Source organism: Astatotilapia calliptera, chromosome 22 (assembly GCF_900246225.1).
Source record: "Astatotilapia calliptera chromosome 22, fAstCal1.2, whole genome shotgun sequence".
NCBI classification, from domain to species: Eukaryota; Metazoa; Chordata; class Actinopteri; order Cichliformes; family Cichlidae; genus Astatotilapia; species Astatotilapia calliptera.
This window is the reverse complement of record NC_039322.1, coordinates 25,046,078-25,061,936: the sequence shown is the minus strand read 5'-3', so window position 1 is coordinate 25,061,936 and position 15,859 is coordinate 25,046,078. Positions and strand designations below refer to the sequence as shown.

Sequence of the window (15,859 nt, the reverse complement as noted above, 5' to 3'; positions counted from 1 at the left end):
TTGCCTAATTTGCATAATTGGTCATGCTAATATAATTGTAACCTACGTTGTTGGAGAGAGAAATAACATTGTGGAAGAGACATAAAGTGAGTAAAAAACGTCCTAAATGCAGTTAGAGTTTATTTAGAACTACAAATAAAATTTATTTTAGCAGTTATTGTTTTTTTTAATGTCACAATTCCAACCCTGCTCCTTTATCCAGGCTTGGACCAGCAAAAGTGACCCGAAATAGGCACTCTGGTGGAGTTACTTTGTGTGTGAGAGTGTGTGTTTATAAGTAGTTTTGTGATCCACAAAACAGCATAACAGTAAAAGAAGAACTGACTGCGTTACAGTCAGTGCGGGAGCAGCGGCTTTGCTCATGCGCGATTCATTTGCAGTTGTGACGCATAGGTGTGAACATCTGCTGCCCTGATAGCAGCTGGGGGAGGACTATCCTCCACCCGTGAGCGCTTTGGAACGGGCGAGGTACCCACGGCAGCACCCGCTGCTTGTTGAGAGTAAAAGCGATACCTGCTTTCACGTCAAAAAGTCGTCATAAATAAGTCTCCCATAACACCAGAAAAAGTCGCCGGATTTGTCGCTAGTCGTTTTTTAGAAAAAAAAAGGTCGCTAAGGGGGTCTGAAAACTCGCTAAATATAGCGACAAAGTCGCTAAGTTGGCAACACTGCGTGAACGGCGCGAGCCAGCTCCTTATCGCGAGCCGTTTTTTTAAAAAAACTTCAATGAGTATTATAGTCTCTTTTCATGCTGTCTGTACGGACTGTATCTGTGGTTCTGAATTGCGGTTAAAATCAGAAAATTAGCAACAGTGCCCTGATAATAGGAAACATCTTATTGAACTAAATGTGTTTTTCTGAATTACATGTTTTTGCTAAAGCCATGCTTACGTGTTTATAGGAATTTTAATGCAACCAAGACTTTGTGGATATATAAGCAGTCGGAGCTAGAAAAAAGATATACAATTTCTTTTGGGAGAAATACCGTATTTCCCGGACTACAAAGCGCACCTGAATATTAGCCGCACAAGCTAAAATCAGGGGAAAATCCTGTTTTGTACATACATTAGCCGCACCTGACTAAAAGCCGCAGGTATTTCAATGTAGACTTATCATATGTAAGAGAATATGCACAAAGGGAATTGTCAGGAAAGAGATTGCTGTTTGGAGACACACCCCTTTTATTAATATTTTGAAAAACAAGTTATGGATACATATTTGCACAACTTTTTAGGTATATGTACAAGTAGCGGTAATTACAAGTACGAAACATGTACTTTGCTTCATAAATGAGTAACAAATGTAGTACATAACAATAACCTACAGCACAGCAGAAAAATAGATTCGGACTACCTTTTAGGCTCAGGTGCAGTGACACGGCTTCAACAAGAAGAAAAGTCAGTCATTCACCATCTTTCTCTTCTTCCTGCGCACTAAAACCACCAAAGTCCTCTTCTCCAGTGTCGGAAACGAACAGGCTCAGGGTGGCTTCGTCATCCACTCTCAGCTTCTTTCCTTCGTTGTCACTTACAAAACCAAAGAAATCCTCGTTGTCAGTGTCGGAGTCGAACACCCTCAGAAGGGCCGTGGCGGTGTCCTCCTCTCCATCATGCAGCAGTCCAGCCCTTCGAAATCCGTTGGTGATCGTGGATGTTTTCACACTTTTCCACGCTGTCAGAATCCACCGGTGGAGTTGAGCACAACTTGCTTTTCGCAAGTTTATCGCCGCACATCATCCACGACTCCCGCTGAATGTGTAGCGCTACTTTGAAGTTTGTTTTTCGCGCTACTTGTACGGCACTATGTTGCCTGGCGGATGGACATGTGACCAACATACCACTCTTGAACCCCGATACTGTGTGTCTGATCACATGCCCTTCCGCCAGGCAACGTAGTGCCGTACAACAGCGGAACAAACAAAACAAATCGTCTTACGATATGACGAAAATCATGGACAATCCATAGAAAAGCCGCACCTGACTAAAAGCCGCAGGGTTCAAAGATTGTGCAAATAGTAGCGGCTTATAGCCCGACAATTACGGTAAATCAACTACTTTAGACCTCTCTACATTGAATTATACTGGTTATTAATCGCTGGCTCTCTTCCACAGCATGCCTTTCATCCCGTCTTCCTTCTCTCTCCATAACCGGTCGCGGCAGATGGCCCCGCCCCTCCCTGAGCCTGGTTCTGCCAGAGGTTTCTTCCTGTTAAAAGGGAGTTTTCCCTTCCCACTGTTGCCAAAGTGCTTACTGATAGGGGGTCATATGATTGTTGGATGTTGTTGTAGGGTCTACCTTACAATATAAAGCGCCTTGAGGTGACTGTTGTTGTGATTTGGCGCTGTATAAATGAAACTGAATTGAACCAAATCCCTCTCAAGTAAGCTCAAAAACAGTTAACATACTAGTCTCTGTGTGCATAAAGCAAGAATGAGAGAAGGCAAAGTTAAAAATAAAAACAAAACAAAAAAATACTTTTATTGATGAAAGAAAAAAGAAGTTCAATTTGCATGGATGCAAAAAGCAAATTACAGGCTTGAGGCAGTTCCATACAAAGTCACTGAATATAACCGATGACTTTTACATCACCGGATGGTATAAATGGACATTTCTGGAGGAATTTCTGCTTATTCTGTTGCTTTACGATAGTGCTTCAAAGATACAGAGATAAGAGAAATAATAAGAGTGACTGGGTGGAAATAACAGATGTGCTTCGTTTGAATGGCTAAAGTCTGCACAGATGGTGCACTGGCTGTTTGGGGAAAATTCACAAGGACTGAAAAACATTCCTGTGGTCAAATCTTCAGAAAAATTCATTTTACTGTTCTGGATATTCAACGTTCCTTTGACAAAAAATACAAAAACAAATATTGCTAGCAGTTATTTCTGAGTAAACCGCAGAGGTTTTTATTGATTTTTAGAGGGCGAGACTTCTGTGGAATCACCGAATACAATGTGAAATTCAGAATGTTAATGGCAGCAAGAAGCAACAGTAAAGGCAGGCATTTATTGTTCTCATTTGGAGCTTTCTTATCACAAAATAAGCAATTTCTAAGCAACTGTGTAACAGCAAACAAATATATTGTTTTCACATTTTGGTTTCAGCCTCATAAATCCAGAAGTTTAAATTCACTGCACTAGCAGTTTGGAGGTTTGGGGCGAAGGCGAATCATCTGTATGCACACCAAGGTTACCGCAGCACTCGATTCTCTGCCTGGCTCCTCACTTTTCAGGCCTCTGCTTGTGAAAAGAAACTCGTTTTCTCTCCCTGACCGGTGACCATGTGTTAAGCCACAGTGGGTCTTCACATGTACTTACACAAAAAAAGCTCCGAAGCCTGTGCTACAAAGGTCTGTAGTTGATATGGGGCCATCAATAATTAATTAGAAACATTTAAAGTTGCCCCCTTGTGGAGGCATCTCTTAGGCAAATAAGTAATTAGAATGGTTGTCCCCCATGTAATTACAGCCTGAAGTCTGGGCCGCAGCTTCATTACCATATGAACACGTACAGTAAATCCTATGAACTGTGAAAAGTGAGTCCTACCTACTCCAGAAACTCAGCCTCGTGTGTGCTATCGGGGTTTAGGCAAGACACACAAAAACAGGCCTGGAGGAAATCAAAGAGGGGGAGCAGTGGAGTCTTTAAAGCCCACAGAAGAGACTTCTCATTGATCTGAGTCATTTTGCTGAAGGAGGACGAATAAAACTAGATATATACAAGGCAAAAATAACATCCGACCCCCAGTGAGGATAAGTGTGTGTTATGTGAATTCAGTTGTTGTCATTGTTGTGGACTTTTTTGCGTTAGTAATGAGGTTAGCTTACCTCATACTGTGTGATGAGACCGTTTGGCTCTATGGGTTCCTCCCACTTGAGGAATATCATGTCGTCGAGCGGGGTGAAGGTCAGGGACTCTGGAGCGATGCCGCCAGGAACTACGGCAGGAGAGAAAACAACCTTCTTTGAAACAAACAGTCCACTCGGGTCTCGAGTTAATAGACTCCTGGGCAGGCATGCCGGGGGCTAAAAACACCTTTGACAGAGTGAAAAGGCACAGGGCCAAGGAGGGATGGAGGAGGAGGACAGAGAAGGGAACACAGAGACAGAGCAGAAGGGGGTGATGAAAAGAAAACTCTGAAGCAGCTTGCTCCCAGCCCTCAGGATGAATTGAGATTCTGGCTAATACTGTCTGATAACAGAGCACCGTGTCTCAGAGGATGACAGCAGATTTTTCTTCTTTAGCACCGTACCGACAGAGAAACAGTAAAGTAATCCAACTGCCTGAGTACCCCTCTGCATGTTGTGGTTTAATGAGATGCATCTACATCTATATGTATCTTTTTTATTTATTTTTTGTGCTATATAGATATTTTTTAGGCAGGTGTTGAGCTGGCCAGTTTAGGTTCTGAGAATAAATGAATGTCCAAAGAAACCCTTTGGCATTGACAGCCACTAAAAGGGTGCTTGCTGAAAGAGTAAAGTCACATCTAGAAGTGAAAAAAAATATTCAGCACTGTGCTTTCTGGTTCTGCAGTCAGTGATGTTGAAATAGGTGATGAGAGAGCTTTAAAAAAGAACCTCTCTGCACCTACTTCCTCTGTGAGGTTAGCATTTGCTAAATGCTAAAGCTACAGTGGCAGATCTGAAAACTGCTGTTCACAAACGCTGTCCATCTAATCTGACTGAGCTGGAGCTGTTTTGCAAAGAAGAATGGGCAAAGATTTCAGGCTCTAGATGTGCAAAGCTGGTAGAGACAGACCCTAAAAGACTGGCTGCTGTAATTGCAGCAAAAGGTGGTTCTACAAAGTATTGACTCAGGGGGCTGAATAATTACACACACCCCACTTTGCAGTTATTCATTTGTAAAAAAATATTTGGAATCATGTATGATTTTCGTTCCACTTCTCACGTGTGCACCACTTTGTATTGGTCTGTCAATTCCAATAAAATTGATTCATGTTTGTGGCTGTAATGTGACAAAATGTGGGAAAGTTCAAGGGGGCCGAATACTTTTGCAAGCCACTGTATGCCCTTGTTTGTATTGGCAACATTTAGGAAATGATGCTGTTATATGGGGATTGAAAAGATCACATCATAGTTTGAATCCAAAGATCATGTCAGATTTGACCTCTAAGCTGACGTTTAAATTTCACATCTACGTTTCTTTCTAATTGACCCCAAAATGCTTTATTTTTACTGCACTAAAACTTTTTAAAGTACATTTAAAGAAGAAAAAACAACAGAATGAATGTGCACAAAATGCTGTTCCCTTTAAAGTAAATGCTGCCCAGAGTGATCTGTCTTGGCGGGGGTCTGCTTTCTCAGAGTGCTTCTTGTTTCTTTTTAAAGTTATTTGGTAGGATGACTTTTACGCTCAGGGTTATTTTCTTGGTGCATGCCTTATTTGCTCTTCAGATTCAGTCAGCTGTCAGAAGGCTTGATGATTTGCTCGTATAATTTTAAATTCATTGGTCCATCTATGGCAGCAGGCCATCGTATTTCAAATGCAGTAAAACTTGACCAAAGTATGAAACTATCACTGTCATGTTTCACAGATGGCATCAAGTTCTAATGCTTCATCCAAAAACGTGTGTTTGGTCTCATTAAAGAACAAAAAAACAAAAACATTACTCCAACTGGATTCTCCATCAGAGGTTTAGTGAAGTGCAGATGGTCAGCAGTGTTCTCTGCAGAGAGAAGCGCTTTCCTCTCGTAAGGCTGGCATGAGTGCCATTGTTGTTACCCAGTGACTGAGCACAGTACTACACGCCTCACCCTGGAGTGATGTGATAGATTAACAGTAAAGAACCTATTAAGTCTTTTAATAAGTATAAATATAAGCTAAGTACATTTTTACTATTGTTTAAAAATCTTGTGTTTTTGGTAATGACATATGAAAGACCCACTTGACAACAACTGAAACACCACTACTATCATTTTACAGAACTCAAAACTTCAGTTATTTTTTTGTGAAAAATCTCACATTACTTTCAATAACAATAAAGTATAAGTTCTGTTTCTATCAGTTATGATGAAAATACATTTTCCCCTCCAAAAATGCACAAGCAAAGACAGCAGCTATCACAAAATAAACAATTATCTAATCCATTTTATATTGAAGGCTCAAAATAGTCATTTATTGTTTAGACCTCTCAGTGTGCCCCTGAGAGACCAAAACAATTGCTCATTGTCCAAAGTTATGGCTAGTATCACAGCACAAGCACTCTACCGATTTAATTGTGTACTCCTGCAAAACTGTCAGAGTAATGACTGAGTTTATGTTAAAAATAATAATAACGTAGGCAGAGAGAGAAGCTGATTATGGTGCTAAGCCAATCTGTTGTCTGGCCCCAGGTGACACCCACACCTTTATAAAGTAAAATCATTTTATTGTTGCTTTAGGAGGTACGAGGTTTCTGTCCCATGCGTTGTTCTACACAGTGTCAAATCTCCAGGCGCTACTTCGTTATTGCGGGGTGAAGTTGAGGGTGCTTCCACGCTTTAAGCCAAAAGACCCATTCTGGTTGACATCAGTGTGAATGTCTTGCTGAAAGCGACTCAAGTTCAGATGTTGAAATGTACTTTAAATGAGCTCTAGCAAAATCAGGAAGGTACAAGGGTGCATGGGGTTAGAGGTTAGCGTTGGGATCATCACCAGTGATGACTTAGACTTCACGGGTGTGGAACTTCTCAGGATTTTAACATGAACTACAGATTATTTTGTATTTAAAATGATGCGGCACTACTCCTAACTAGTACAGAAAGAGAAAAATTGTTATACCTGTGCAAACTTCCATGCAATGGCTTCCCGACAAATACAGGATGGATTTGAATGTCTTTGTTATTTGTCTATAAAGCCATGCCTGGGTTGGCACCTGGGAACATATCAGAGCTTCTATGCTCCTACTGCACCACTGGGACTCTTAGATCCTCAGAATAACTGCTTTAACTGTTTCACGATTGAGGTTAGGGGGTAAAGAATACTGTGCTTTAGCAGCTGTGCCTCTAAAGTCCTCTCACAATAACATGTTCAGCCTCTTCTGGCACTTCAGAGAAAAAAAGAGAGATGTACATTCTTTCATTGGTCTTTCTTTGCCCTTCATGGTCTTGACATTTGAGCATTAGGTAGTTATTTTATTTTATCATTTAATCTTAGGCCTTTTTATCCTGTTATCACTTGCTTATCTGTATTTGTGTTGATCCGAAAAAGTGCTTCAGAGGTAAATGCGATTTAATGCAATTTGATAAAAGGTTCTCAGAAATGGCTTCTTCTGTTTGTGCATCAGCTATGACTGAATTACCGAAAGCAATTCTGCAGCAATATCAAACTTCTTCGAGCTGTCTGTTTCCCTGAGAGAAAAAGCTGAAGCCGAGGAAGGCGAAGCACCACACATGAAATTCCTGCTGTATCTCTGACAGGAAAATCTCCTTCCTCCGAGCGGCAGAGACGCAGTGCGAGAAAAGCGCTACGCCAGCGTTTGATTGTCGAGCCCAACAGGAAACAGGCAGGAGGAACTGTCACCAGCTGTGGCTCAATTACTGTAGTTGTGGAGGGTGATGGCAGCTCGGGGGATGACAAGGGGATTGGGGACTGTCACACTGTCAGTCTGCCATTCAGTGGCTCAAAAGCAAAACTTTCCATTGGTGCTGGCATTCAAAATATCAAGTAAAGTATGAAGAAAAAAACCCTCTAAAACAATCATAGCTTGTTTTTTCTGACACGCGTGTTTTAACTTGTCACTTTGAAACCAGTCAAATCCCACAAACAAAATCACAACACCATGCTCCTGTCTGTACGTTTTTTCTTCATTTATGTAAATGCATTTCCTCCTGCCTTCAAGAAGCAACGTGTAGGAGTCGGTAATTAGGAGCGCTGTCTGTTTGCTTCATATCTCCTCAAACGCTTTGTGTTTTTAGGTGCTGATATAATAAAGTAATGCAAATCAATAGTACATTTTACAGGCTGCTTAAATGCATTTTTAAGATGCATTAAGAAAATCCTGCCAGTTGCTCATCATCCCCTCTTACTCTCTCCACAGGGTCAAAGCTATCCCTGAGTGGCTTTCTATTACACTGAAAATCTTGCTTTCACTCCATAACAATGCGTGTTTGACCTTCTGTACTTCTACCAGCAATTTGCATTAGAATATACTTAATCTGCTGATGTACACAGGAAAATATTAATACAAAGATAAGCAAAATCATTTTACCATTTTTTCTGCCGGCCATGGCTCAAGCTGATTAATGTTCCACTGGTCTCCATTTAAAAGGCTGATCCTCCATTTACTTATGCTGATCCAGCCTATTCTGTGAGTCAGTATGTGTGTGTGTGTGTGTTTCTGTTGTTTGTTGTTACTGAATGACTAAAGGCATACATTTGTGTAAGAAGTGCACAATAATTATCTGAGCATGAAGGAGCAACTGCACATTCAAGAGGTTCTGAAGCCAGAGCTAAGTAACAATGACAATAAAGAGCTTCAGTGCATGCATAAAAAAGCATCACTGTCTCCCATAATGATGGTGCAGTTAACAAATGCAAGCCATTTCAGCAAAGCCCTGCATATGTGAGTGCGAGCATTCACAAGGCAAAAATGAAGCTGCCCACTCACTGTCTTCTTCAGTCTGAAAGGTGACCTCTCTGCTCTCCTTCTTGCCCTCTGGGTTGGCGAGCGCTAGCCGAACGTGTACCGCACGAAAGGGTGGCAGGTCTCTCAGGGTAAAGTGAGAAGTGTTGCGATCCACAGACAGGCATTCCCTGACGGTCGCGTTGTTTCCTCCACTGCCCCCTGTTGGCATTGAGTAGCGGTAGCACAGCGACAAGGTGTAGGTGTGACAGCGGGTGAGGTTGTATCCCAGTGGCTCCCACTGGAGGGTCAGCTGCCGGGGCTGGATCTCTGTGGCTGTCAGACCACGCAAGGCACGCATGGGCTCTGAAAGTGGTAAGGAGAAGGAAGTTAAAAAGCCAACACTGTGGTCACATTTACCAGTTTAAAACCCAAAAGCACAATGAAGCATTTTTTAAGTGATAGAACCAGCTGGACTAGATCTTATATTTCACATTTCTACTCTAACTGACCAGTGTGCTATGCTCATAGCTTCCCCTTGATAAACGTGTTTCATTGTGTGTAAATCACCTTCTTTTCTGTCTTTATTGTTAGTTTTGTATTTAGCTTTCCCTGCTCATGCTTCGTAACTTTACTTCCCACCCTTGTTCCTCTTTTATAATTGCCTGCCCCAGCCCTGTTGCTTTCAGTTGTGATCATTAGCTCCACCTGTTCCTCCCAGTTTACTTACAATGCACTCCTTTAACATAAGAGTTATAGCCCACTATATATTTTCCACGTGGTTCCTCGAACCATGGCATGCTGTGGTTATATATATATATATATATATACATATATAAAAACAAAAAACACCCAGCACGCCCCTGCGGGCGGTTTATCCTTCAAGCTCGGGTCCTCTACCAGAGGCCTGGGAGCTTGAGGGTCCTGCGCAGTATCTTAGCTGTTCCCAGGACTGCGCTCTTCTGGACAGAGATCTCCGATGTTATTCCCGGGATCTGCTGGAGCCACTCGCCTAGCTTGGGAGTCACCGCACCTAGTGCTCCGATTACCACGGGGACCACCGTCACCTTCACCCTCCACATCCTCTCGAGCTCTTCTCTGAGTCCTTGGTATTTCTCCAGCTTCTCGTGTTCCTTCTTCCTGATGTTGCTGTCATTCGGAACCGCTACATCGATCACTACGGCCGTCTTCTTCTGTTTGTCTACCACCACTATGTCCAGTTGGTTAGCCACCACCATTTTGTCCATCTGTATCTGGAAGTCCCACAGGATCTTAGCTCGGTCATTCTCCACCACCCTTGGGGGCATCTCCCATTTTGACCTCGGGACTTCCAGGTTATACTCGGCACAGATGTTCCTGTACACTATGCCGGCCACTTGGTTATGGCGTTGCATGTATGCCTTACCTGCTAGCATCTTGCACCCTGCTGTTATGTGCTGGATTGTCTCTGGGGCATCTTTACACAGCCTGCACCTGGGGTCTTGCCTGGTGTGATAGACCCCAGCCTCAATGGATCTTGTGCTTAATGCTTGTTCTTGTGCTGCCATGATTAGTGCCTCTGTGCTGTCTTTCAGTCCAGCTTTGTCCAGCCACTGGTAGGATTTCTGGATATCAGCCACCTCCTCTATCTGCCGGTGGTACATACCGTGCAGGGGCCTGTCTTCCATAATGGTTCCTCGTCTCCCTCCTCTTTCTTGGGTTTCTGCTGCCTGAGGTATTCACTGAGCACTCGGTCAGTTGGGGCCATCTTCCCAATGTATATATATATATATATATATATATATATATATATATATATATATATATATATATATATATATATATATATATTAGGGGTGCAACGATATTCGCATCGATATTGAACCGTTCGATACAGTACTTTCGGTTCGGTACGCATATGTATCGAACAATACAACATTTGTAATTTATTTTATCAACTTTCCTTCCGACGATGCTGTCTGTGTTGAGCGCTCAGTGAATCTGCGTTCGACTACTCCGCCTAGGCTGCACTGTCGAGCGCAGATCCACTGAGCACTCAACACAGACAGCATAGTCAGAAGGAAGAGCGCAGGGCAAGCTAGCAAGACAGAAGTTAAGCTCTCCTTGCAACATGGACCTCCCCCACCCTCATTCAGATCTGGCGTTTGGAATTATTTTGGTTTTCATGTGACGTATGACCCTGAAGGTAAGCGAGTCATGGACTAAAGTAAAACAGTATGTTGGATGTGCCGTGCAATGCTCAATTACATGGGTGGGAACTAGTGTGTTAGCGCAGTTAGCTCGTTAACGTGTTGGCCGTCTAGCCCCATGCACGGGGCGATCGGCGGTAGCTCGTTAACGGAGATTTGCCGTGTTGTGGTGTTAAGGTCATTTCAACGAGATTAACCTGAAAGCACTAGTGGGAACACAACGAATATGACTGCACATTTATGCCGACATCATCCTAGTACAAAGACAAAAACAACAAGCATGCTACTAACTTTAGCCGAGTCATTTAGACAGCTGTTAGCACATGATTCTCCTTATGCTGCTGAGAATATAGCCCAGAAGAAGCGGATAGTATAGCTTTTATTTTGGAAAGAGACATTTCTCTGTAATAAACTCTCTTTTCCAAAGATGAGTGATTCCTCAATCAGATACAGGGCTTGCAATATCGCTAGCCCGACGTCCTGGGGCTAGCGATTTTTTTCAGTCGGGCTACCAAAATCTGTCTCTGCCCTGCCCGTCGGGCTATTGTAGGAAGGAAAAATATATGTCAATGCTTTTGCATTCTTTCAGAAATGTAGCTGGGTAATTATGTCATTGGCATCTGTGAGCCACTGTCAATATGTGACATATTGAAATCGCGTTTGAATTTGCGCTTGTTTTTTTGCTTTCACTTTGCAATCGCGCGAACTGTGTATAGAGAGCGACAGCACTGATCTGTGAGTGATGATAATTTGTGCACCAATTCCTCTGACATCGTCTTATTAATCATTAGCTTACTATGCAAATATGACAAGTGAAATCTCCCACAGCAAGCTTAAACATGTGAGAGGTTGATCGCGCAGAGAATCGCTGAGCTTATGTGAGTGCGTGTGTAAAAGCATTTCAGTTCTGCTGAGCCAAATAAGACAGGTCAGGGTGAAGAAGTGACAGCCAAAGAAAAGCTTACCACAAAACGGAGAAGTTATGACAAATCAGATTATAAGGCAAAAAGAAAGTGCAGCTTTATGGTTTCATGGACAAAAGCATTTCTGTGGCTGCAATATGACGAGCTAAATAACCAGGGCTGCACATAAGTGGTCCGCAGGTGCGCATTCGCTGTCAAAATAAAAAATGCGCACAAGGGTTAGGGTTAAATTTAAAAACTGTACTTTTGAGTTAAAATATATATTTATAATTTTAATAAATGACAAATTAAAAAGGCATGAACATTTTTTTTGTATCGAAAAAATATCGAACCGTGACACCAAAGTATCGAACCGAACCGAACCGAACTGTGAATTTTGTGTATCGTTGCACCCCTAATATATATATATATACATACATACATACAGTGGGGCAAAAAAGTATTTAGTCAGCCACCGATTGTGCAAGTTCCCCCACCTAAAATGATGACAGAGGTCAGTAATTTGCACCAGAGGTACACTTCAACTGTGAGAGACAGAATGTGAAAAAAAAATCCATGAATTCACATGGTAGGATTTATAAAGAATTTATTCGTAAATCAGGGTGGAAAATAAGTATTTGGTCACCTCAAACAAGGAAAATCTCTGGCTCTCACAGACCTGTAACGTCTTCTGTAAGAAGCTTTTCTGTCCCCCACTCGTTACCTGTATGAATGGCACCTGTTTGAACTCATCATCTGTATAAAAGACACCTGTCCACAGCCTCAAACAGTCAGACTCCAAACTCTGCCATGGCCAAGACCAAAGAGCTTTCGAAGGACACCAGGAAAAGTATTGTAGACCTGCACCAGACTGGGAAGAGTGAATCTACAATAGGCAAGCAGCTTGGTGTGAAAAAATCAACTGTGGGAGCAATCATCAGAAAATGGAAGACATACAAGACCACTGATAATCTCCCTCGATCTGGGGCTCCACGCAAGATCTCATCCCGTGGGGTCAAAATGATCATGAGAACGGTGAGCAAAGATCCCAGAACCACACGGGGGGACCTGGTGAATGACGTGCAGAGAGCTGGGACCAAAGTAACAAAGGTCACCATCAGTAACACACTACAACGGCAGGGAATCATATCCCGCAGTGCCAGACGTGTTCCGCTGCTGAAGCCAGTGCATGTCCAGGCCCGTCTGAAGTTTGCCAGAGAGCACATGGATGATACAGCAGAGGATTGGGAGAATGTCATGTGGTCAGATGAAACCAAAGTAGAACTTTTTGGTATAAACTCAACTCATCGTGTTTGGAGGAAGAAGAATACTGAGTTGCATCCCAAGAACACCATACCTACTGTGAAGCATGGGGGTGGAAACATCATGCTATGGGGCTGTTTTTCTGCCAAGGGGACAGGACGACTGATCCGTGTTAAGGACAGAATGAATGGGGCCATGTATCGTGAGATTTTGAGCCAAAACCTCCTTCCATCAGTGAGAACTTTGAAGATGAAACGAGGCTGGGTCTTCCAACATGACAATGATCCAAAACACACCGCCTGGGCAACAAAGGAGTGGCTCCGTAAGAAGCATTTGAAAGTCCTGGAGTGGCCTAGCCAGTCTCCAGACCTCAACCCCATAGAAAATCTGTGGCGGGAGTTGAAAGTCCGTGTTGCTCGGCGACAGCCCCAAAACATCACTGCTCTCGAGAAGATCTGCATGGAGGAATGGGCCAAAATACCAGCTACTGTGTGTGCAAACCTGGTAAAGACCTATAGTAAACGTTTGACCTCTGTTATTGCCAACAAAGGTTATGTTACAAAGTATTGAGTTGTATTTTTGTTATTGACCAAATACTTATTTTCCACCCTGATTTACGAATAAATTCTTTACAAATCCTACCATGTGGATTCATGGATTTTTTTTTCACATTCTGTCTCTCACAGTTGAAGTGTACCTCTGGTGCAAATTACTGACCTCTGTCATCATTTTAGGTGGGGGAACTTGCACAATCGGTGGCTGACTAAATACTTTTTTGCCCCACTGTACATGCAACAAGACTTGTTGTCTTGTTGTATAGACTTGTTGTCTGATATGATCTAAGTGTTGTTGGTTGTATCCAGTGTATTAAACTGCTCTGCAGAAGGTGATTTGCCCATCAGTTTCACATCAATCTTCTTCTTCAGTCATCAGTTTTGACCCAAGGAAGTTCACAGGTGTAAGTCAGTCAAGACTAGTATTTTTTTAACTCACATAGCCTCAGGGATGTGATGGGGACACATGGATGTAAATTTGTCTGATTTACGCTGGTGCTTTTCCACACAGTGGGAAAAAGTCAGAACCAGACTCTTAAAGTGAACTCTAAAGTTGATGGGGAGCCAGTGTAACTGAATAAGCAAGAGTTTGAAATGAATAAACTTCGGAGACTTATTCAGAAGCCTCACAGCAGCATTCTGAAGAACCTGGAGACACTACAGGGATGTTTTATTAAGACAGGTGAACAATGAATTAGAATAATCCAGACGTGATGAAATAGATGCATGAATAATAATTTAGAGTATGATACGATGGCACTCAACTTGAGAATATTTTTAAGTCATAAAAGAAAGAGCAAACCAAAGATTAAACATGAAAGTGAGTGAGTGAACGCTGCATCAGAAGTCACCTCAAGGTTCCTGACAGAAGACGATTTAGCAAATGTGGAAATGGGACCTAGAATTTCCATTATCTAAGGTACAAATCTGTCAGGGGCAAAAAACAGGACTTCTGTTCTCTCTTCATTAAGATGGAGAAAATTGTCAGTCATCCAACTTTTACCAGAGTCTAAGCATTTATGTAGGATGTGTAGCTAAAAGAATCTTGGGGCTTAAAAGAGATATACAATTGAATTTCATCTGCAATGCAGTGATAAAAATGTATTTAAAAGTTCTGACAAGGGAACAAATATAACAGAAACAGTATATGCCCCAAAACAGAACCCTGATGCATACCATAGGGAAGAAACGTGAAAGATGGCCTAGAAGCAGCCACGCAAAATCATCATTTGGATAATTTAGAACCACTCCAAGAAGAATTCACATAAGAAGAATAGTGTTTGTTAAATGGAGACAGCAACCTTTGCTGCTGACTTTTCAAACTTACACTAAAAGGTTAGTGAAACAATGGAAGGAAAATGTAGCTGCCTTAAGAAGAACCTTGCAAAACAACTCCGCATCGCTTGTAACACAAATGAGGTTCAGCCCTTGCAGAGAATCACATAAGAATGATAAAGCCTAATTACTGCTGTCATGTGTGAACACTGTGATTGCAGTTCTTCTCGTCCCTGTGACGCAGAACGTCCAGTTTCAAGCACAAAGAGGTTATTTCTGTCTCCAAGGTTGGCCTGAATCTCCAAGTGTACCGCTGAGACGTTAGATAAACCAAGATGAGGGCAATGCCCTCAGCACATAGTGGCAAGGCAGTACAGAGCTGCAGACAGGGGAAGTAACAGCTATAGCCCTGCTGCTGCTGCTTCACTAAACATAGATCAGAAGCTGAGACGTAAAAGAATAACCAATGTCACGGAGGAGACATCAGCTTTGAGGGGACAGAAACAAGACAGAGAAGGAAAACTCCTGAGAGACCTTGCGATTTAAAAGATGTTCTTCCCAAAAGGGCAAAATGTACCGAGTTAGATTGCTTTGTTCTCTGACAGCTGATATAAGCTAAAACGTCCCCATAGAATAGCAACAATCAATCATAACAAAGAAATTTAATTCCAAAAATATGTATCAGGCCCGTCATATCAAGGGTGGCTGAGTATAACTGGATTGATAGATTTTTTTTAACAATATCAGCCCCGTGTAGCAGCCCAATCCTGTTAAAACCACGTCTGCCACCAGCAGCTCACTGACTGAATGTTCACCTTCTGCTCCAGACACCATTACTCATCATTAGAGCATCACCACAGCAGTCACTGTCCTGTCCTCTCCACCCGCCTGTCCTCAGCCAATCCTGCCCCAAATCGACATTCTGCTTGATTAGTCTAATCAGAGGGATTAGCCAGAGGCAGAGGGAGTGATGGAGGGATTGAGGGGCTGGACAAGAGATGAGCACTGGAAGAGGAAATGATGAATGGGGGAGAGTCCCAGTGGATCTGCACATTTCATGCCATTGTCCTCATCTTTAACAGCTGCCTCTGTGAGCTGCCACTGAGGTCT

The 15,859-nt window shown here is 42.5% G+C and overlaps 1 protein-coding gene across 8 annotated transcripts in view; it reads right to left on the bottom strand.

Annotated features, from left to right (window-relative positions):
* The window catches only part of LOC113014322 (receptor-type tyrosine-protein phosphatase U-like), a 253,584-nt gene that overhangs the window by 73,952 nt on the left and 163,773 nt on the right, over positions 1 to 15,859 (bottom strand). For all 8 annotated transcript variants that reach the window (XM_026155754.1, XM_026155756.1, XM_026155755.1 and 5 more), the window contains exons 8-9: positions 8,612 to 8,932; positions 3,828 to 3,937 (exon numbers count right to left, since the gene is read on the bottom strand). In XM_026155754.1, the coding sequence (XP_026011539.1) occupies positions 3,828 to 3,937; positions 8,612 to 8,932 (431 nt within the window). The remainder of the gene's footprint in view (positions 1 to 3,827; positions 3,938 to 8,611; positions 8,933 to 15,859) is intronic.